The sequence below is a fragment of the Schistocerca serialis genome, chromosome 4 (assembly GCF_023864345.2).
Source record: "Schistocerca serialis cubense isolate TAMUIC-IGC-003099 chromosome 4, iqSchSeri2.2, whole genome shotgun sequence".
Classification (NCBI taxonomy): Eukaryota; Metazoa; Arthropoda; class Insecta; order Orthoptera; family Acrididae; genus Schistocerca; species Schistocerca serialis.
This window is the reverse complement of record NC_064641.1, coordinates 365,222,240-365,247,188: the sequence shown is the minus strand read 5'-3', so window position 1 is coordinate 365,247,188 and position 24,949 is coordinate 365,222,240. Positions and strand designations below refer to the sequence as shown.

Below are 24,949 nucleotides of genomic sequence, written 5' to 3'. Positions count from 1 at the left end.
GTTGAAAATTGTAACTACTGTAATTTCGAAAGTTTGTCCGCCTGAAAATGTACTGTTGTCCCAAGCATATTACAACAAACAGTGTATTTCTACCGCTGCTCGTTTAGTTTTTATTGCCGTTTCAAATATACCGGTCATTTTTGAAATACCCTGTATATGCTCAGCAAGTTGGATAAAGAAGCAGTAGTGTAGAATCTCGTTAGGGTACTCAAAACATGTAGCTCTGGAGAGTAGCATTAGAATAATTGTGGCTCAGGTTTAGAGGAATAGTTTTTTCCATGCACTTGGTAGATATACATCTTGTACAACAGCTCATGTTATACAGTTACTCAAAAGAAACTTCTAAAGAACAGAGACTATTGCATATTAGATGTAAAACAAAGCATAGGGTAATAGAGAGAGAGATGTTGAATGAAAAGCATTTGATTGTCAAGAGGGCAACATTATTGAAGGAATGTCCACAAAACAAAAAGAAATTGTGGTCATGTGTAAAGACTGTTAGTGGCACCAGGGTTTGCATTCAAAGCCTCACCATTACCTTTGCAACTGAAATTGAGGGTAGCAAAGCAAAAGAAGAATTGCTGAACTTCATGTTCAAATGTCCATGGGTATTTACCCAATTTAATTCTTGCACCAGTGTAAAGACAAGTGATATAGTTGTTGAGAAATAACTGCAGTAGTTATAATTGAATAAAGCTGTAGTTCCCTATTGAATTCTGATCAGATTCTGTACTGAATTTGAACTGAGTTTGCACCTTTTTTACCCATAATTTATTGTAGATACCTTGAACAGAAAACCATGCCCAGTAGTTGGAAGAAATCACAGCTCATACCTTTGTATGAGAAAGATGCTTGATGTGTTCCACAAAACTACCATCCAACATCCTTGACATCCATTTATTATGTAACAGTCTGAGCTCAAACATTATGAGTAGGCACCTAAAAAATTCACAATCAGTATAAATGCGAATATAAATGTGAATTCTGCCCCAAATTGTGAATATGCCAAATAATTGCAATTTCATAGTGACTTGTATCCAGATAAACTATCGAAGGACATTTGAAATAGCTTTATTTTCTGCATTTAAATATAGAAAATTTAACCAGTTTTTGGTTACTGCTATTGCCCAATTTGGCAATAGAATGTACATAAGAACATGTTTGCAAAATAAATAGCACACCTAGGAATGAATGCAACAGTACATCAGTGCGCGTAAGCTATGCTCCGGTGCAACAAGACGGAGTAGGTTGAACAGCCCTTCTAAGATACAGTTTAGGACTCTGCCATGAGACCTAGCATCTTAGAACAATGAAATATGTACATTTGTTTGCTATGTTGTTTGTTTGGTATTATATGGACACTGTAACATGGCAGTTTCAGACAGCAGGTGTTTTGATCTAAAGTGGTTTAAGGCATCAGTAGAGGTTGAGCCTGAACTGCCTCATTTATGATGCTACCAACCTTAGCAAGCAATGACACAGGAGCCATTATCAAATACTAATTTTGACAAAAATAGTTGCTACATTTTCAGGTCCCTGGTAGTGAAGCACGTATCTTGAACAGAATCACTTGCTCCCTGACAACTAGCATGGATTCCAAAACCACCAGTCACGTGAAGCTCATGGTGTCCTGAAAGCCATGGATGAAGCAGTCATTTAAATTCTTTATTTCTCAATTTCTGAAAAGCATTTGACTAAACACCACATCTATACTTATTAGGGGAAGTTGTATTGTGTGGGATATTAAGCGAAATTTGTAACTGGACCTAGGATTTCTTGGTAGGGAATACACAACATGTTAACTTGGATGGAGAACCATTGAGAGGTACAGAAGTAACTAAGGTGTGCCCCATGGGAGTGTGTTGGGACCTTTGCTGTTCATGTTGTTAATTAACTGCCTTGCAGTCAGTATTAATAGTAACCTCAGCATCTTCAAATCTGAAGCAGTAATATGTTATGAGGTACTATTTGAAAAAAAAAAAAAAGCCGATAAAATGTTCATTCTGATCTTAATAAAATTTCAAAATGATGTATAGATTGGGAACGTGCTTTAAATGGTCATAAATGTAAAATTGTGCACTGTATGAAACAAAAAAGCGTACTATCGTATGACTACAATATCAATAAGTCACAACTGGAATCTGTGAACTCCTACAAATAGTTGACTGTAACAGTTTGTTAGGTAATGAAATGGAACAGTAGCACTGCTGCAGTCATAGGAAAATGCAGAAAGAGACTTCCTTTCATAGGAAAAATACTAGCAAAACACAATCAGTTTACAAAGGAGACTTCTTATAAAACACTCATGCCACTTGCCCTAGAATATTGCAGAAATGTGTGATCTGTTACCAGACGGCATCTGTTCTGAACTGTTGGAGATTGTGGTCATTGTGTGTGTGTGTGTGTGTGTGTGTGTGTGTCCTTTTCTGAAGAAGACTTTTGCTGAAATCTAATCTGTAAGTATTTTCGCTGTGCCTGTCTGCAAGTTACTATATCATCTTTATGGCAAATATATAGAATTACTTTATTCTCGACTCTTTCATACAGTAACACAGTAAATTATGTGCAGAACTATTGGCACAACAACCCTAACTGTCCAACAATGTTGCAAACAATGCTGTAATCAGTTTGCATCTTATATAAAATTTTCGTTTGCTCTCCTGAAATTTGACTTGAGCTGTACAGATTTTGATTCATCATTTCAGTTTGTATACATATAGTATTATATTCTCAGTAATGTAATGGGGTTTTATAGGATCACTCCCTAGCTTTCTTTGTTACACAACACACAATGTGTGCTGTTTTAAAGTAATGTTTTGACTGAAAGGATATTCTAAGTATCTTTCTAAGACAAAAAAAACAAAATAATGCAAATGCCATCTACAGATTAAATGTGAAGTCAGAAAATTGAAAAATGTCCTTTTTTTAAAGGAAGGAGACAGAACTCTGCTTTCTATTCTGTTGGAGCTGGAGAATGTAACTCTTCAACTGCAAAGGCAACAGGGCATTCCTTTAGCCGGAATAAATTTCATTAAGTCTAGATTACTGCTGGAACTGATGAATGATGGCTCACAAGACATTGACCTTGCATCTCAGGAGATACTTCTTATTGACACACGTTTCCAAGGTAAGATTGGTGACTTTAATTCTTATATATTGTCTTTTTAAAGTGTTTTAAACTACTTTGTCACACCGAGGATAGCTTGTTCTAAGTTACCAATGTTGACAGTTGTTGTTGATTTGAATTCTGGAGTATTTATTTCACCTTCTTTTGTGAAAGAATTTTGGAAAATCATATTTAGTAATTCTGCAGTTGTGGCGCTGTCATAAATAACATCGCCATTGTTATTGTGCAGTGAAGGTATTGATTGTGTCTTGCCACTGGTGTACTTCACATATGACCAGAATGTTTTTCAGTTTTATGCCAAATTTCAGGACAGAGTTTCATTGTGGAAACTACTAAAAGCATCTCACATTGAAGTTTGTGCTAAATTTTCAGCTTTTGTAAAACTTCACCAGTCTTGGGGCTTTTGCGTTCTTTTAAATTTGGCACCCCCTTGGATAGCTTCCTGCAATGCCTCATCTTTACAGACGCACGTAATTTCATCAGGAGATTTTAGTAGTATGCTTCTCTGATGGTCTGGCCCCCTTACAGGCATAAGCTGACAATCTGTTAGCATCGCACCATGGCAGTCTCCAAACATTCGGCATCATCATCATGCCTGATAGTAGTTGGGCCTTTACTGGTACTGGTAGTGGTGAATGCATGTTTCCACTGCTTGCTTTGCTCCTTTGTCAAGAGGTCATAGTACATAATATGAGCTGCTGTCCAAAATTTTTGGAACTGGTGCTGCCATCTGTTAAAAACCTTACCTTTGGTCTAATGGTCACCATCACCCTCGAAGTAATTCCCATCTGCATGTACACACTGGTCCCAGTACTTCTGCCACTGGTCAAACATTTTCTGGAAGTCGTGTTGTTTGAGGGTGTTTATCACTGCCAGCGATGCTTCCTGAATCCTCTCTAGAGTGTCGAACCGACGGCCTTTCAACTTGAGTTTCAGTTTTGGAATAGCATGAACCCGCAAGGTGCCAAATCTGCCATGTATGGTGGGTGGGGTACAACCGCCATGTTGTTTTTTGCCAGAAAGGTCTTGGTGAGCAAGGACATGTGCCAGAGCGCGTTGTTGTGATGCAGCAGCCAGTTCCCTTGACGCCAAAGTTTGGGCCGTCCTTGCCACACGTTTTCACGAAGATGTCGCAAAACGTCGCAGTAGTATGTGGAATTCACTGTTTGGTTGGGTGGAACGAATTCTTTGTGCACAATTCCTTTGGCATCATAGAAAGCAATTATCATGCTGTTCACCTTGCTCTTCACCTGTCTCACTTTTTTGGGTCTTGGAGCGCCCGGGCTCTTCCACTGGGAGAATTGTTGCTTTGTCTCTGGGTCATAACTGTAAATCCAACTCTCGTCACCAATGATAACTTGTGACAAGAAGGTTGGATCATCAGGTGCAGTCTGACGAAGGTCCGTGCACACTTCAACATGCTGTGCCTTCTGATTGTCAGTCAAGATCCTTGGCACAAATTTTGCAGTGACATGATGCATGCCCAATTTATCAGTCAACATTCATTGACATGTCCCATAACCAATACCCACTACATCCGCAAGGTCTTGAATGGTTCGACGTTGGTCCGCACGAACCAGTTGTTGAAGTTTGGCAACTACGTCTGGCATTGTGTGGCTAATGGGCCTTCCAGTGCGAGCTTCATCTTCGACATCTGCATGGCTGGCCCTGAACCGAGCATGCCACTCAAACACATGCGTACGGCTTATGCTCTGTTCCCCAAAGACTTGTTGAATCATTGCAAGGGTCTCCGCAGCACTTTTCCCGAGATTTGCACAGAATTTGATACACACGCACTGTTCTGTTCGCAGATCCATCGTAAAATCGCCACACACCAAACACGGAGTATTACTGAAATCACTGTGGGCACACAACATGTCCTCCCAGCTGAATGCCACTCCGCACTCTGACTCATCAGATATGTAGCTCTTGCCACGTAGCGGTGTAAAGATCTACTACTCCTACTTTCCAGATGGCAGCACCAGTCCTGAAAATTTTGGATTCCACCTCGTAAATACAGATCTTGTGTCTGGTAATTTAACACAGAGTGAGGTGGTGCAATGGTTACACACTGGAATCGCATTTGGGAGGACAGTCATTCAAACCCATGTCAGGCCATCAAGATGATGATATCAGTGTCAGCAGAAAGTAGAACCATAATGTTCCTTTCTTCCTTAGATGATTAATTGGCTAAAATGCACATTTACTCCACAGTATTTTGTAAGATGATTAAAAGTCTTGCAAGCAACTTACCTCAAGAATGCCTGGAAGATTATCAGGTGAATTATCAGAACAAGAATCATTAATATCCTGGATCCATACCAGAAAAAATGATGAAATAAAGGCTGCATTGCTATGCATGTGCCTATAACTTCATCCATTGGATTTGCATGAGATTTGCATTTGTGGTTGTGAACAAAAGTATCAGTAATTGGGTAAAAATGTGTCGCTCTAAATTTACTGAATGGCTTTGTCAGCCTCTCATTATCACTCTCTATGGTGTTTTTTTTTTGTTAGGCAGTTTACACTCAATGCCCAGTCATTCACAGATGTCAAAAGTTTTGTTGAATGACTTATCCAGAGTAGAGACTATTCCGGATTATTTCATGTTTGAGGAACCCATCATACTGTTGTTTTTGTGATTTTAATACAGATGGTTTCTTCCCCCCCATGTCAGTGACTAGCCCTGTGGTTCTTTTGTCCTGTGGAACAGTTTCCCATCCTAGGGCAAAAGAATGCTCTGAACTTTCCCTCAGGAAAGGCTGTTGACTCTTGAAACAGGTGTGACTCCTTATCCCGAGGATCGCTCGGTACTTGCATATACACCCATGATCATAAATTAAGGATAATTGCAGAATGTGGTGCCACACAACGTGGCACTACACAAAACTGGTGCTAGTAACATAGGCATATAGGGAACACTCACGACACAGATCTGCAAGTCCACTGTATTGATGATAAGTTAAGAAAACCGTCCCGAAACACACGTGCTACAAAACGCCACTGTTTCCTGTGCATGTACCCTGACATCAATATGGGATATGATCACCATGCACATGTACACAGGCCGCACAATGGGTTGGCATACTCTGGTGGTCGAGCAGCTACTGGGGTATAACCTCCCATTCGTGCACCAGTGCCTGTCGGAGCTCCTGAAGTGTCAAAGGGGTTTGAAGACATGCAGCGATATGTTGGCTGAGAGCATCCCAGACATGCTGAATGAGGTTTTGGTCTGGAGAACAGACAGGCCTCTCCATTCGCCTGATATCTTATGTTTCGAGGTACTCATCCACGATGGCAGCTCGTTGGAGTCATGTGTTGTCATCCGTCAGGAGGAAGGTGGGACCCACTGCACCCCTGAAAAGGCAGGCATACTGGTGCAAAATGATGTCCCAATATACCTGACCTGTTACAGTTTCTCTGTCAAAGACATGCGGAGGTGTACATGCACCAGTCATAATCCCACTCCACACGATCAAACCATGACCTCCATACAGGTCCCTTTCAAGAACATTAAGGGGTTGTTATCTGATTCCTGGTTCATGCCAGATGAAAACCTGGTGAGAATCACTGTTCAGACTATACCTGGACTCATCTGTGAACATAACCTGGGACCACTGTTCCAATGACCATGTGCAGTGTTCTTGACACCAGGCTTTACAGGCTCTCCTGTGACCAGGGGTCAGTAGAATTCACCTTGCAGGTCTCCGGGCGAATAAACCATGTATGTTCAGTCATCTGTAGACTGTGTGACTGGAGACAACTGTTCCAGTGGCTGCGGTAAGGTCCTGAGCAAGGCTACCTGCAGTACTCCATGGCCATCTGTGGCCACTGGTGGTGATATATCAGTCTTCTTGTGGTGTTGTACACTGTGGACGTCCCGTACTGTAGTACCTGGACACGTTTCCTGTCTGCTGGAATCGTTGCCATAATCATGAGATCACACTTTATGGAACACGGAGGGCCCTTGCTACAACCTGCTGTGTTTGACCAGCCTCCAGTCGCCCTAGTATTCTACCCCTCATAACGTCATCAATATGTGTTATTTGAGCCATTTTCAGCACACTGTCACCTTTAGTACGCCTGGAAATGTCTGCACACTTAGTCACTGCATCGTACTTTGACATGCACCACACACCTCTTTGTATGTGGACTGCTGCCAGCTCCACCATGCGACGACAGCAGGTCAGATGCACCGCATGGTCATACCCCGAGGTGATTCAAACGTGAAAACTGCCCATCAGAGCATTGTTTCACCATGTATTAGCATTATCCTTAATTTATGAGCATAAGTGTATTACTCGTCCATGACATTGCATGTTCTTCATGATTGTGAAGGTAAAGCTCAGGATTTTCCCCTTAGTGGAAGATAAGACCCTAAAGAATTTGTCAAATCTTTCAGGCTGTTGAGAGCTGAATTGTGGTACCATTGATAAATGTCGTTTGCAATGATTTTAGTTTTTACATCGGAAACACATGTCTGAAGAGAATAACACTGAATAAACTATATATCCAGGTAGTTGGTGAGTGTTTCACATCTTACAGAAGAATCATGTTATCCAATTAAAATGAATGAACATATATTTATCTTTCAAGAAAAATCTGAAACAAATGGAATAACAATGAGGGTACCATACCAACACGTGAAATTGAAGCATGTCAGAAGTGCAATCCTTAAAAATCACGCAGACTTTCACTATATTATACCCTGTAAGTGTACTTCACAGATTTGCGATGTTTTAGCATGACTTCATGTATGTTAAATGAAACATACCCAACAGTAAAGAAGCTTCAATTAATCAGCTTCCAAAATAGGAACAACTGGACAAAGCTAGCATATGTGTAATTTTTAAAACAGAATTGAAACTAAAGTTTTGATTAAAAAATAATTTTTTCATTGGGAAAATGCAAGGAAATAGGAAAAATAAAGTGTTTCCTGGGAAGACAGTCACTCCAACCCATGGGTTATTAGAGTTTGGGGGTACAGGAATGATTCAGAAGTAACAGTCAACTGATAAACTAAAATACAAATCAAGTTAATCACATAGCCATTGTGTAATGTTGGTAAACATTGTGGCTTTTCTTACGAAACTCAGACTGATCTTCATTGCTATGTTGCCTTTTGTTGACTTTTATGCTGATACTGGGGTGATCTCTGAGGCTCCCACTTTCATAATATCTATAGCTGTTGGTCCAGGTGTGATGTCCACCTATTTCTTCTAAGCAGAACCTTCTGCTATATTTATTTTTTTATTTTGTAGTAAATTCTTGTGTTCTGTTTTTGTTGAAACAGTGTTAAATATGTTTAAAAAAATCTTGCATACCAAAGTAATCAGCAGTTGTTCATAATGAAAGTTAGCAAATCTTTTTTTTTTTTAATTTATCTTTTTCATCTTATTCTAATAACTGAGTTGATATTTAAATTTTATAATTACAGCTGAACCAGTGAACAAGAGAGCTAATGTGTTCACCAACATTCTTCAACCTATGAAAACTGCTCATGCTGACAAAGAAGTACAAGCTGAAGTCCATCATAGGTGAGGGAGTGCAAGAAGTTTCCTTTTTGGTGTTAAATATGAGGGTCATCCAGTAAATAAGTTTCCTTGTTTTAATTTCTCTCCAAAATAAACTGTGCCTGTGACAACTGAGGGCTGGTGAGTCTGACTGGTATGTAGAAACAATCTTCACACAGCAGCTTACGATGCATGCCACAGTAACTTGCCGGTTGCTGCCAGTTGGCATGGAGTTGTCACTGCAAAGTGTCCCACTTGTGAGATGCACTCCGTCATTCCCCCCCGCCCCCCTCCTCCCCCCCCCTCCCCCTCCTGCAGCAAAACAACTATTCACCATTGATATCAATCAGGGGTTAATCTTTTTCTGTGGGGAAGGCTGAGCATTCAGATGGGGGAGACAAAATGTCAGAGCTTGCAACTTGGCAAGAGAGATCCATAGTAAAAGGCGAAGGTTGCACATTTGGCAGGTAAAATTGTCGCAACCACGTTTTGGGACTGTCAAAAGATGTTACTCATTCACCACCTGCCTTACGACATATAACAGAGCGAGGTGGCACAATGGCTAGCACACTGGACTCGCATTCGGGAGGATGACGGTTCAATGGTTCAATCCTGCTTCCAGCCATCCTGATTTAGGTTTTCCATGATTTCCCTAAATCGCTCCAAGCAAATGCCAGGATGGTTCCTTTAATCTCCTCCCCAAAAAACAACCCAACCCTTACAACATCACAGTGAATGCAAAGAGGTACTGTAATGTCTTGAGGAATCTGCAAACTGTCATCAAAAGAAAGCATCCAGGACTTTGAGAGACAAAGTTCTCTTCCTTCAAAACAATGCTTAGCATGATGCAGCTCGAATGACCCAGGCGGAGCTCAGAACATTCAATTGCAAAATGTTCCCTCATCCTCCATATTCACCAGATCTTGTCCACAGGTGATTTTCACCTGTTCACCCAACTGAAAGGTCATCTTATAGGTAAAAACTTCAACACTGATAATGAAGTCGCATCGACAGTGAACAGCTGGTTATGAGCGCAGGACCCATCCTGCTACATCACTGGTTTGGGGAAACTTGTCACATTACCAAAAATGCATGGAAAACATCGTGACCATCTAGAAAAGTAACAGACGCATTGTACAATGTCAGTAAAATTATTTCAATATAATAAATAGTGTGTGTGTGTGTGTGTGTGTGTGTGTGTGTGTGTGTGTGTTTAAATTGAAGATAGTTGTTTAATTTTGTCTGTTATTGTAAGTACTGGTTTTGGTTTCACATCATCATCATCATAGTATCTTTTTACATCAGGACGAAGCATGAAATAACTATAAATACATAAAGTCCAATCAGTTATGCAGGGTGTTACAAAAAGGTACGGCCAAACTTTCAGGAAACATTCCTAACAAACAAAGAAAGAAAATATGTTATGTGGACATGTGTCTGGAAATGCTTACTTTCCATGTTAGAGCTCATTTTATTACTTCTCTTCAAATCACATTAATCATGGAATGGAAACACACAGTAACAGAACGTACCAGTGTGACTTCAAACACAATGTCACAGGAAATGTTCAAAATGTCCTCTGTTAGTGAGGATACATGCATCCACCCTCCGTCGCATGGAATCCCTGATCGCTGATGCAGCCCTGGAGAATGGCGTATTGTATCACAGCCGTCCACAATACGAGCACGAAGAGTCTCTATATTTGGTACCGGGGTAGTGTAGACAAGAGCTTTCAAATGCCCCCATAAATGAAAGTCAAGAGGGTTGAGGTCAGGAGAGCGTGGAGGCCATGGAATTGGTCCGCCTCTACCAATCCATCGGTCACCGAATCTGTTGTTGAGAAGTGTACGAACACTTCGACTGAAATGTGCAGGAGCTCCATCATGCATGAACCACATGTTGTGTCGTACTTGTAAAGGCACATGTTCTAGCAGCACAGGTAGAGTATCCCATATGAAATCATGATAATGTGCTCCATTGAGCGTAGGTGGAAGAACATGGGGCCCAATCAAGACATCACCAACAATGCCTGCCCAAACATTCACAGAAAATCTGTGTTGATGACATGATTGCACAATTGCATGCGGATTCTCGTCAGCTCACACATGTAGATTGTGAAAATTTACAATTTGATCACGTTGGAATGAAGCCTCATCCGTAAAGAGAACATCTGCACTGAAATGAGGATTGACACATTTGTTGGATGAACCATTCGCAGAAGTGTACCCGTGGTGGCCAATCAACTGCTGATAGTGCCTGCACATGCTGTACATGGTACGTAAACAACCTGTTCTCCCGTAGCACTCACAGTGACGTGGTCAACGTTACCTTGTACAGCAGCAACTTCTCTGACGCTGACATTAGGGTTATAGTGAACTGCACAAAGAATTGCCTCGTCCATTGCAGTCGCGACTCATAGGCTGGAATGTTCCGTGCTCCCTAATACGCCGATCAATTGCTTCGAACGTCTTCCTGTCGGGACACCTTCGTTCTGGAAATCTGTCTCGATACAAACGTACCACGCCACGGCTATTGCCCCGTGCTAATCCATACATCAAATGGGCATCTGCCAACTCCGCATTTGTAAACATTGCACTGACTGCGAAACCACGTTCGTGATGAACACTAAACTGTTGATGCTATGTAGTGATGTGCTTGATGCTAGTACTGTAGAGCAATGAGTACTGTAGAGCAATGAGTCACATGTCAACACAAGCACCGAAGTCAACATTACCTTCCTTCAATTGGGCCAACTGGCGGTGAATCGAGGAAGTACAGTACATACTGACGAAACTAAAATGAGCTCTAACATGGAAATTAAGCGTTTCTGGACACATGTCCACATAACATCTTTTCTTTGTTTGTGTGTGAGGAATGTTTCCTGAAAGTTTGGCCGTAGCTATTTGTAACACCCTGTATATAGGTGGTATAAATTCATACTTGCGAAAGGTAAAAATTAATCACATGTCATAGCATATCATATCAATATGGCGATCCATATACTTACTGCCTCATCGGACATCAGAATCAAATGGATATACCTTGCCAAAGACGTGGTGTGTCCAGTTTGAAATCATTGCTATAACTGGTCAGCAGATAAATGAAAACATATCGAGGAGTTATTTATAATATTATTATTGTTATATTAATTAGGCATAGGCTGTAACAAATTAGCCTTAGAAGTGAATATTGGCAGAACTGTTATACAATATCATATATAGAACACATTTATATTAAATTACCATGATACAAGTTAAACTCCATGGTGCACTTTGAACTATTGAAATGAAAGAGAATATGACTCTAACAATGAGAAAGAAATGTTCACAACAGCAGTAGACATTCCTACACATAAATTGTGTCTGAGTATCCTGTACATATGAATTCCCTTGAAGACTACACCAATCAGATCAAGACAACCTCACTGGTATTCCTTTTGCTAAAAATAATACAGTACATGTACCACATCTTGTTATGTTGAAACCTTTGCATCTAATTTATAGCTGGATTAGCAATCCTCCCCAGCTTTGCACAGGTAGCACAAAGTCTCTGCAGTTTGATGACTTGTGTAGTATAATGGCAATTGTATTTATGGGTAACTGCATAGATTTATGATTAAAGTTGAGAGAACATCATCAGGTAAATGAGTACCATCATCTTAAACAATTTAAGCAGCATGTGCCAGGAAAGCTTATAACGTTCTCTGGATGACATCAAGAGACAGTGTGGTGCTGGAGTGCAATACTCACACGTCTCTCAATTCAACGGTGTGTGTAGCCGATCCTCTTCTCTGATTAATCCACTTGTCGATCTCCTGAAAGCTGCTTAAGGGAATTTACTAATTACTTTTCTATTCTTGAAATAATTTGTGTACTTGTAGAATACTTTTCAGTTTAATCACAATATATTTTCAATGTTCATCAACAATAACTTTGCCAAGCTAACTCATTCTTTGAACATTAGAATCATTTGCTCTTCTTCAAAATAGCTTACATGTGTCTCGCTTCGATCATAACCAAGACATAGAGTAATTCGAGAATCTCTAGTCTCAAACAAGTCCAATTCATGAGTGTCCTTTGTAACCTTTCCACCGAAATTTTAAAGATATTATTTAAGACTGCTAATGATCATTGAGCTAAGTGTAACCTCCCTAGCAAATAAATTTAATGACAATGACAATTAAATAAAAATTAGCAATCTGTTCCTAGTGTAAGCTCCCCACAAAATGAAAGTCAATTCAGTGATAAAAAAATCTCAGTGATAATGATAACTCAATTAAACCGAAATATCGGTCTTTGGCCCTTTGCAAAAAATCATAATTAATTTCTTACCTCATTGAAACTGCATGTCAAATTTCTGCTCTTATTGTTGGCCACGGCTTGGAGGAAATGCATTGCAAGTATTAATTTTTTTTATATTTTTTTTTTTTTGAAATTTAACTGAAACTTTTCTTTAAAGGAAATGGAAGGAAATCGTTCGTTCAATTAAATAGTTCTTTTGTTAAAAATATTGCTTTGAAATCAAAATTATTATTGGGGCACTTGTTGAAAATTAATTACAATAAATAAACTTTACATTATCTGATGGTTACTTACATTAATAATATACCTCATTCAGCATCTTGACCAGAGACCCATGTCGACGCCTGTGACTGCGTCCCACACAACTGCACTCGACTGCTACTACCGACATACTGCACTGCTCACAGACTGCCCACTGACAGACTGCTCGCAACTGTACTGCACGACTACTACCGACCGACTAATACCGACGACTGCACTGAGCTACTGCTACCGACAGAGTGCACTGCACGACGACTACTAGAGTACTGCTCGTAACACTCGCGCGGTCAAGCGCATACTAACCACGATAAAAGGCTCTCTGGTCAAAGATTTTAACGTGCCTCATTATCGCTGCTACGTTACATACGTGTTTCACCTTAGGAAACTACTTTCATTTGTACGCTAGTCTTTTTACAATAATCACAGAAATTAAAGAGCACAGAATACTACATAAACTTTTCTTTTTCTTCTTTGCCCGTACATGAAACTCTGTGGACCATACAGCAAGTACTTGTCTGCTGCTGTTTGTGCCGTCGTGTCCATCTTTTTCCTCGTGGCTGTTCTTTTTGACCTGCACATACAGCTATGGGCAGTCGGCTGATTCGTTTCTCATACTCATATCTAAAATATCGGGTGTTCCAAATGGTGGAAGGCCGAGTGATTCTAGAATTTCCTCTGAAATTCTCGAAGCACTACATCCACCCCCCCCCCCCCCACCCCCCCTGTAAATCGAACACACGATATTTTATAAAATCATTAGGTAAACTTATATCACATACAATTCTAGCAGTATACATTCTAACACAGCTCTTTGTACTTATTTAGAGTAAACTTTAACTACCTTTTCCTTCATTCTACTCTTACACTAAGTTGACATTAAACCTCGAATATTTAATGGTACTCTGATAAGTTATCCTAATATTTAGGGTTCGTTAGAACTCTGTCTCAGTTTCCAGTTGTAAACTTCAGGTGTCACAGACCCTTAATTACGGTTGCTCTTTACACTACCATTCTGTACTGTTTTTCGTTTTCTTTCTTTAGTACTTATCCATTTCATTATTTACAGTTTCTCGTAGTCTGGAGGAACTCTGGGCAAATAAAAGTGTTCTTTCAGACACTCTTAAACATACAAACTGACACTACCAGTAGAATAGAGAATTCAAACTTACCAGAATAATTTGTGCAAAATGTGTGATTTTTGTCATGATACTGCCTTTATCCGTTTAGGCACAGTACCTATACCTTATGTACAAGTTGACTCTGTGAATGCTCTTCCTCCTTCCGTTTTGGTCGGTACGCCCCTTTTAACTTCCTAATCTCTGGTACAGGTCAATCCCCTTCTTGGCGCCCCTGTCCGCACAGTATAGGTCAGCCTCTCTTGGGTCTGCCTATCTGCCCTTTTCATCCAATACATACTGGGTGCGTCTTCCTTCTCCTTCCTGAGGGGCTTCATAGTTCATTGCCCCAGTATGCGTCTATATGTACACCATTATTAAATATTATCTGGTAAAATTAAAATCTATTTCACACTTCATATTCACTCTTTAATACCTCATTTCATATCCTAGAGACCTCCTTTAAGCAACAACTTCTACGCTTCCAGCGTACATCATGCCTACATCCATTATTCAACATATTTTATGCTTTCTTGGGTTATAAGAGTCCCACTATCCTACATGTTGTCAGACTTTTTGGTAGACTGACCCTCCTTAATAATTTCTCCTCTGGCTTATGTCCTCTTTCTTTACTCACGTATCCTCTGATGCATACTTGATGTAGAATTATTCTAGCTTTTCTATACTTCTGTACATATGTGATAAGGGGTCATTATTAGTCCTCCCTCCCTCCCTCCCTCTCTCTCTCTCTCTCTCTCTCTCTCTCTCTCTCTCTCTCTCTCTCTCTCTCTCTCTCTCTTCGGGAAAGCGCTGGTAGATAGACACAATAAAAAACACACAAATATCAAGCTTTCGCAACACACGGTTGCTTCATCAGGAAAGAGGGAAGGAGAGGGAAAGACGAAAGGATGTGGGTTTTAAGGGAGAGAGTAAGGAGTCATTCCAATCCCGGGAGCGGAAAACCTACCTTAGGGGGGAAAAGGGACAGGTATACACATGTGTGGGCTGACGAGAATCCGCACACAATTGTGCAATCACGTCATCAACACAGATTTTCTGTGAACGTTTGGGCAGGCATTGTTGGTGATGTCTCGATTGGGCCCCATGTTCTTCCACCTACGCTCAATGGAGCACGTTATCATGATTTCATACGGGATACTGTACCTGTGCTGCTAGAACATGTGCCTTTACAAGTACAACACAACATGTGGGTCATGCACGATTGAGCTCCTGCACATTTCAGTCAAAGTGTTCATACGCTTCTCAACAACAGATTCGGTGACCGATGGATTGGTAGAGGCAGACCAATTCCATGGCCTCCACGCTCTCCTGACCTCAACCCTCTTGACTTTCATTTATGGGGGCTTTTGAAAGCTCTTGTCTACGCAACCCCGGTACCAAATGTAGAGACTCTTAATGCTCGTATTGTAGACGGCTGTGATACAATACGCCATTCTCCAGGTCTGCATCAGCGCATCAGGGATTCAATGCGACAGAGGGTAGATGCATGTATCGACCAAACGAAAGCATTGGTATGTTGATAGACACACAAACAAACACAAACACACACACAAAATTCAAGCTTTCGCAACCAACGGTTGCTTCATCAGGAAAGAGGGAAAGACGAAAGGATGTGGGTTTTAAGGGAGAGGGTAAGGAGTCATTCCAATCCCGGGAGCGGAAAGACTTGCAAGCATGTCTGCTTGTGTCTGTTATGTTCGGATGGATATGTGTGTGTGTGCGCGAGTGTATACCTGTCCCTTTTTCCCCTCCAAGGTAAGTCTTTCTGCTCTCGGGATTGGAATGACTCCTTACCCTTTCTCTTAAAACTAACATACTTTCGTCTTTCTCTCTCCTTCCCTCTTTCCTGATGAAGCAACCGTGGGTTGCAAAAGCTTGAAATTTGTGTGCATGTTTGTGTTATTGTTTCTGTCAACTTACCAATGCTTTCGTTTGGTAAGTTACAGAATCTTTGTTTTTAGGTATATTTTTCCCACAAAAGATGATGTAACTTACCAAACGAAAGCATTGGTATGTTGATAGACACAAAATTATATATAATGCTGTGTATGCTTAAGTGTGTTTGTGTAGCCTGATTCTTCGGCTGACTTATGTGAAATAAGTTGCAGGTTATAATGAACCACGGAAATTGAGAAGTACTTCAATAGTAGAAGTATATTCACATGGAAAGAGGGAAATATAGATAGGTACTCAGTAGAGAAGTAAGAAAGGAAGAAGTAGAGATGGTTGCTAAGATCAAAGAAGTGAAAGAAGATAGCCCCAAGGACAGGAAACCCTTCCCACCTCCCCCTTCCCCAGGATCCCTTCTTTGCCGGTACTTGAGTGAGAAGCCGGAGGATGTATGATGTTAAACGTCTCCTGCAGAATGGACATTCTGACCTTCACCTTTTAAGTCCCTGAAGAAAGAATCTTAGCAGCACCTATGGAATGGCAAATAGTGAAGAATCAGTCACACTTGTCTGCAAAGGTTGTCTGAAAGGTGTGATGCGTGTGTAGTGTTAGTCATGCTTTTACCTACATTACTCATCCCTTTCAAAATCGATACAAACCCTCCCCATTTACAACACATTACATAAAAGGTATAAAATATTCTATAAAAATAGAAATTTATACACTACAATCAGTTGTCTAGTTATTCAGTTTATATTATACTTCTATACACATATATAATCCTCTATTCAGTTCATGTCACCTTGACATCACTATGTCTCAATAGTACCATCATATTATACTGTCCACTCTCTCTCTCTCTCTCTCTCTCTCTCTCTCTCTCTCTCTCTCTCACACACACACACACACACACACACACACAATCCGTCTCCGTTCATCAATACCTGTACACACGTGTTTGTATGGAAAAACTGGTGAAGAGATTACGTACAATGACTAATTTAGACAAAAATAAAAACCTAAATATATGTGGAAGGCGCAAGAGACTGGCTGTTGAATCACATTTATATTATATCTTACAAAGGGTAAAAAATTATGTTTTATGTAATGTTTCATACAGATTTCTGTCTGGTATTAATCTAATATTTCTTGGTAACTCTCAAAGAACAGCTTAGGCAAAATGAAGACCTAACTATTCTCTGATACTGGGATTCCGGATACTTGCTGACTAGAGCGGAGTGCATGGGTGACTTAAATACTCAAGGACTTCTTCTAACTCGGGATTTAATGCTAACTGGAGTGGAGGGTGCGCTCGACTTACATCTACATTGGGCACTAATTGTTATGGAGGCAACTGCGGATATATCAAATCAGAATCCAACTGCTTTTAGAGAGCATATTATGAAAACACTAATAGATTCTTCAGTCATGACTTGATATAATAACACAATTTATGCAGTTGATTACATAACATGGACCAGAAGCATACGTAACACCTTCGAGACCACGAATGATGATACGATCACTTATTGCTAATACTACAAGAAGCGGTATGGCCTTGATATTAACACAGAACATTAACATCCCATGGGGGACAGATGTGACTCCGCCCAGATCCCATGGATCTGATATGAACCTCACTTGAGCAAATGCAAACCTGTACTTTTCGTTAAATTTTGTATGAAAGTCTACCCACAACAGAACAATTACCACTTTACTAGATAACACAACATCAGGTAAAGTTATTCTGTTTTCTACCTTGGCATGGACAAGTTTGAATTCTTTGCCCAAGTCATCTATAATGGTGTTAATATCATTAGGTTTGGAAATAGCAACAGTCCCAATGTTTCCGGAGATTATACTCTCGGAAATGTCTCTATCTATAATTAGCTCAAAAGGTTCTGCCAGACTACTTACATTTATAATGTCAAAGTTGACTATTTTTTCTTTGAAGTTTTGTTCTACATTATTTACTTGTGAACTGACATCTCTTGTAGTAACAGCTCATATACTAACACAGGGAATTTTCGATTGCGTAATCAATATTAATTCCATAGATCGATCTGTGCTCTCTTTCAAGATATTCATTTCCTATCTTACAGAATTAAATTTAACATTACATACATTTTCACAAAATTTTAATTTTCCACTTAATTCAGATTCTACATTATTACATTTATCTTCAATATCAAATTCTAGTTTTTGAGTCGACTTTTGAAGTTGGTCATCCTGCTTTTGGCAGGACAATGGATCACACTACTGCATCAGTGGTGGCTCTAAGAGATCGAGAACTTTCACTGCTACAGGGAGTAGCGAAGGAGAAGTGGGCATTCTCCTTCGCACAGTAACAGTCTGCACTGTGGGAGACACCATAGTTAAGTTAGTGAACATAATTGGTGTGATGGAAATCACTCACATTATTCTGGACAATATCTGAATGTATTTGTGAAAACCAGGTCAAAATTTGCACAGTAGTGTCTAAGATTAGCCTTCACATACAGACAGAAAAACGTGGCAGGTAACTTGTGTGTGTAAAACGTATGGATGATTTCTAATAGTGCAGTTCACCTCTAGAGGGCAATGGCAGATGCCTTGGCTTCATATGATTACTGGTAAGATTTGATGGAAGTCAGCAGAGAACAAATTGGTGCAATTATCCATAGGGCTATGGTTGTTATGCAAATCTCACATTATTTTGTGTTATGCTTCAACAGATGTTTTATGGGGCACTGGAACCCAATCCCAAACAGGAACATAGGGCTATGGTTGTTATGCAAATCTCACATTATTTTGTGTTATGCTTCAACAGATGTTTTATGGGGCACTGGAACCCAATCCCAAACAGGAAACACACTTGTGCATCATTTTCCCACTGTTACTTGGCATTGAAACATTTCAAACACTGTAGGTGTTGTCAGCATAAAATTTCAGGGGAGATTGAATATACAGCAGTTCATAAACAACCTGTGATGCTTGCACCAGAGTGGCGCAATAGTCAGGCGGTCCTACGCCTTTCACTGCTAGATGGAAAATCATTTTCACAGCGGTGGGGACTTTCATTAATTGTAGTTCAGCTAATTAGCACAAAATACTTAAAATTATATACACAAAACATCCTCACAAATTGGTCCATATGTTAGTGAAAATGGTATTAAAATTTGAGAGTAGCATGAACGTGCAGACAGAAGTGAACAATGGACTTCAATTCACATATGTAGAGATATCTGCTTTTTGCGGAAAATGGGCAGTACTGACAGTCTGCTCTGGACAGCTGCTGAAACTGATGGGTCACCATTGCAGGTTGGAGAATTTCTGCTCTGATCAAGGCTGTAAGAAGTTTGTGCTGTTGATAACATGAACACCCAAGTATTACGTGGATGAGGTCTGCAATCTCATTGGATGCACTTTGCAGTACTGAGGTGGCTGAACTTTCATCCTATAAAGAGGTGAAGAATAACATGTGACCCAACGTGATGTGCGTTATAGTAGTGGTATAGCATCTAGATAGCATAAACGGTGAAACACAGGTTTCTTGCAGAATGCTCAGCTGTGTTACTGCATAATGTCTTCCTTTCATGTATTGTGAGAGTTTCCACATCTGTGACCATTCATGAAAGATTTGCTTCCTCATACTAGTAATGAAATTCGTATGTGGTGGACAATTGTAGGAAGGTCGGCCATCAATCACACTTTGTTTCATGAGGTGGTCCTCGACATGTTTGTTGTGAAGAACAAACAAAAGCAAAGATATAACTAATGCTGCTTCATGCATTAAGTGTTAAAAGTCGATACAACAAGGTGCATAAAAAGAGACTGCTTACACTACATTTGTCCGTCCTCTTTCGGAGTACTGCTGTGTGGTGTGGGGTCCATATCAGATAGGATTAACGGAGTACACCAAGGAAGTTCAAAGAAGGGCAGCATGTTTTGTATTATTGAGAAATAGGGGGAGAGTGTCATGGACTTGATACAGGATTTGGAGTGGACTTCATTAAAACAAAGTTGTTTCTCATTGTGACAGGATCTTCTCACAAAATTTCGATCACTACCTTGCTCCACAGAATATGCACATATTTTGTTGACACCAACCTACATAAGAAGAAATGATCATTGTAACAAAATAAGGGAAATCAGAGCACACTTGGAAAGATATAGGTGTTCATTTTTTCCTTGCACTGTTCAAGAGTGGAATAACAGAATTATTGTGAAGGTGGTTCGGTGAACCCTCTGCCAAATACTTAAGTGTGATTTGCAAACTATCCGTGTAGATGTAGATGTAGATAAATTGTGATATAAATGTGCAAGAAGCTGAAGACATGGTTCTTGAAAAGAAGTGTAATATAATAGCCATAATTAATCTTTAATGTTGGTTAGACCCTGATATAATCCTTGCTTCTCTCCCTCTCCCCCCCCCTCTCTCTCTCTCTCTCTCTCTCTCTCTCTCTCTCTCTCTCTCTCTCTCTCTCATTGATGTGATGCCAGTGTTATCCACATTTCTTTTGTAAAATGAAATGAAACAGTTTAGAAATGTTGAAGCACACTAATAAAACACATCAAAAGGTGATAAATAAGTTGTGTACAGTGGTTAGTTGAAATGAAGAGTTGTGTACACTGATAGAATTTTACAGATACTGTTAACATAAAAATCTGTCATCAACTAACTATCCCAGTTTTGAACATTTTGATCATATTCTGGAGACATAAGTATTACAATTGAAACAATTCTCAAAATATTTGTGAAGACTTCCTACAAAAGTGACTTGATTGTGTAATATCTCATAGGTAGAACACATGGGCAACTAATAATAACCGATTATAACAGCTACTGTGAAGATGGCCGTGGAAACAAACATATTACAGAACAGTATAGCTTTGAATGGTACTTATTTGATTAATAGAAGTTCTTAGCTCCAACTTAAAGTTTGAAGGCTTGCAGGTTCTCACCCTACAACATCCGTAGTAGACACATTGCCAGGTATGACAGAAATATGCAGAAACCTAATAGACTGTTATTTTGTAGGTAAGAATAATTATTGTGACTTTGTACACATTTCCGGCGTAATGTGTCTTGAAAGTCTCTTCCAGTTTGCTAAATCCTAAAGTCAAATCAATTCAATATTTGGGCAATCCACGTGTTCGCCATCTTCAGTAGAATGCTGCTGCTGCTGCATCCTGCTGGGAACTGATTCCAAGGCTGCAAATCGACATCCTATGTAGGTTGCTGAAATTATATTTAATAAATATAAAACCTGTAGCTTAGTCAACAGTATTCTGATGTTGCCGAACAATGTGATAACTGTGAGGCTAAGATAATGGGGTACAGGGAAGGATGCGTGGGGGCAGGGGAAAAAAAGTGGAATGGGGTGGCAGATGTGGATGGTGGACCTACATTATACAGGCGTTGTCAGGAATCTGATTTGATTGAATGTGTTTCTGCCCTGTGTATCAGTTCCTTCTCTTGGCCTATGTTTCCCTTAACATTCTCTACATCTTGCTTTACCATTGTGTATTCCATTTAGCGTATCTTTCCATAATTCTGAGTGACTTGTTGTAGGTGAAAACACACCAAGAAAACATTTATGTTGAATAGGTTATGTGATGTAACTTTCTCTTGGTCTCCTGAAAGCACTTTATCTCTGCTACCAAGAATGTAAAATCACATACCAGTTACTTAATAAAATTGCATTTGTCTCTTTGTTGACATATAATGTATGCCCTCACTGGGAGCCTGGGAAATGGCGCACCGGAAATATTGTAGACAGAGTCTAGTGTTCCCGAAATAATTCAGTTGCAGAGTTGTTTCTGTAGTGGCCTTGACTGACTTTAATGATAAGTGACCAATTGAACAATGTTTAAAAGAGTCTGGTTGAGATCTAGAAGGCAGCAAAAAGAAAGCTGTAATTTTAAATTTTACCATTGGTGTAGGAGGACTGTACAGACTGTCACACAGACTTCCGTATGAAGAACATAGAATAGTCATACCTGACACAGTAATAGGCTTCACTGACATAGAGAAGCAACTGAAGGAGTTGAAAACAAATAAGTCGCCAGATCCAGATGGAATCCCAGTTTGGTTTTATAGAGAAAACTTTATGACATTTGGTCTTTCCTTAGCTTGGATTTATTGCAAACCTCTTGACACATGTAAAGTCCTGAGTGACTGGGAAGAAGAGCTGGTGACTCATGTATATAAGAACGATAAAAGAACGAACCAGCAAAATTACAGACCAATATCCTTAACATCTGTTTGCTGCAGAATTCTGGAGCATATCCTATATTCATATATGATGAATTTCCTTGAGACAGAAAATCTTCTGTCCACAAATCAGCACGGATTTAGAAAGCATCATTCATATGAAACACAGCTTCTCCTTTTTTTCACATGATATCCAGGGAACAATGCATGGAGGGCAACAGGGAGATTCCACATTCCCAGATTTCCAGAAAGTGTTTGACACAGTGCTTCTCTGCAGATTGTTGACTATCATTCGAGCGTACAGAATGGGTTGCTGCTAAGGTCATTGTTGCTACATTGTGTCATAGATTAACAGATGGGTTATCTTACCTTTGCAGATGAAGCTGTGGCAGTTGAGGTCACATGTAAATGTGTGAGGGTGGTTTGGAAAGTCCTCAGAATCACCACAAGAGGTCAGCACTAGCACAACGAGTTGTTCACCTGATATTCATTGGACTGTGGCATGTAAACACATGCCACATCAGTGCTCTTGGAAGAGAGCTGTGGTGGTGGCGTGGCTCTGTTGTTCCTGCGTAGTGATTTGCGAAGATGGAAAAAATTGAGATTCGAGCAGTGATTAAGTACTTTGTAAAGAAAGGTATGAAAGCAAAGGACATTCATGCTAATTTCCAGAATACACCGTGGGCTCTGCTCCTTCATATCCAACTGTTGCCTAGTGGACAAATGAATTTAAATTTGGTTGGGAGAGCTTAGATAATGATCCATGCAGTGGTTGGCCAAGATGTGTCACTACTCCAGAAATCATTGCAAAAGTGTACAAAAATGGTCATGGGGGATTGCTGATTAAAAGTCATCTTCCATCAAGACAATGCATGCTCACACATATGTGCCATCGCCATGGAAAAATTACATGAACGAAGGTATGAATTGTTGCCTCACCCACCTTATTCACCTGATGTGGCTCCGTCAGACTTCCATACCTTCCCAAAACTGAAAATTTTTCTTGGTGGACGAAGATTCACTTTAAACGAAGAATTGATAGCCGGAGTTGACAATTATTTTGCAGCCCTGTAGGAAACACATTTTCGAGATAGGGTCAAGACACTGGAACGTCGTTGGACCAAGTGCATTAATTTACAAGGAGACGACAATAGAAAATTAAAAATGTTTCAGTGATATCAGTACTTTTTTTTATTCTGTTCTGAGAACTTTTCCTACCACCCTCGTATTTTGCAGAATTTGGAAGGATTGGAGAGGGAACACTGTCACCAGCTTTTTCCAATAAATTTCATTGCCCCTCTTTTAACTAACAACAGTTTCAGATCTGGTATTAGGTTCCATCCTGAACACAACCTCAGAAATCGTGACACGTTCAGAAGCTACCAAGCATTTGTGACAACCAAGATTATAAATTTCATTGCTGCTCTTTTCCCTCATAGCAATTTCAGTTATAGGGGAGATAGTTATACCTGGAGGATAGTGTACTTATGGAAACACAATGATTCCTGATCGGTTCTTCGATCTAATGACATATTTTAGAAATAAAATGAGGGAACACTCACTAGAGACTGCCATAAGAAGTTTCCAGTATTTTCTATTATTTTTTGTTGTTGTGAGACATGAGTTGTGTTTTGTGCAGTGTTTGTAAGTATTGTGAGCTTTACATACATGAGTGCTGTACTATATGTTAAAGCTATTTTGTGGTTATTACTAATTATTCATTTACAGTGTTTTACGGTGACTAACATTATGTGTATTTTTAAAACTAGTTGCATAATGTGTGGCTGTTTGTCATACTTTGTCATAGTGCACCATCTTGTACTGTGAAATGGAAGATCTCTTTGTTATCGATCACATGATATTTTCAAAAGAACTGAGTTTACTTAATGTCATAACAGTTTTACATGTCCCAAAAATGGAATTTTGTTTTTGTTGCTAATAATTTCTATTACAAAATGCTTCAACTTGTTACAAGCTTTCTATAATACCACTTCCTAATTTGAATTCTCCTACTATTATTGGTATGTAGTAGAATAACAATGTAATACATAGACTTTTATTTACAGCATTGACAAGATTTTTCTCAGTTGCAGTATTTCTAAATTTGAATAGAATATTTGTTACAAGGTACACTGTTAAGTAACATTAATGTGACCATCTGTCAAAAGCCTGAATAATCACCTTTTGCAGTATGGACCACTTCGACATGTGCAGGAAGTGCGTCAGTGAGGTTCTGGAAGGTTCCAACAGGGATGCGGAGCCATGACAAACTGCACTAGGTTTCTTGGTTGACGATCCATGGTGCATACAGCCTGATCAGGTTGTTCCTCTGATTCTCTATTGGGTTTTAATCTGGGGAATTTGGTGGCCAGGGGAGTATGGTAAACTCATCCTGGTGCTCTTCAAACCACACATGTACATTGCAATCTGTGTGGCATGTTGCATTGTCCTGGTGATACGTGCCATCCTGCTGAGGAATAAATGCTAGATTTAGAGATGGCGTGGTACCCAAGGACAGATGCATA

The 24,949-nt window shown here is 39.8% G+C and overlaps 1 protein-coding gene across 1 annotated transcript in view; it reads left to right on the top strand.

Annotated features, from left to right (window-relative positions):
* The window catches only part of LOC126474166 (intermembrane lipid transfer protein VPS13D), a 525,388-nt gene that overhangs the window by 275,599 nt on the left and 224,840 nt on the right, over window positions 1-24,949 (top strand). Inside the window, exons 33-34 of the mRNA XM_050101624.1 lie at window positions 2,932-3,127; window positions 8,565-8,664. Coding sequence (XP_049957581.1) covers window positions 2,932-3,127; window positions 8,565-8,664 — 296 coding nt within the window. The remainder of the gene's footprint in view (window positions 1-2,931; window positions 3,128-8,564; window positions 8,665-24,949) is intronic.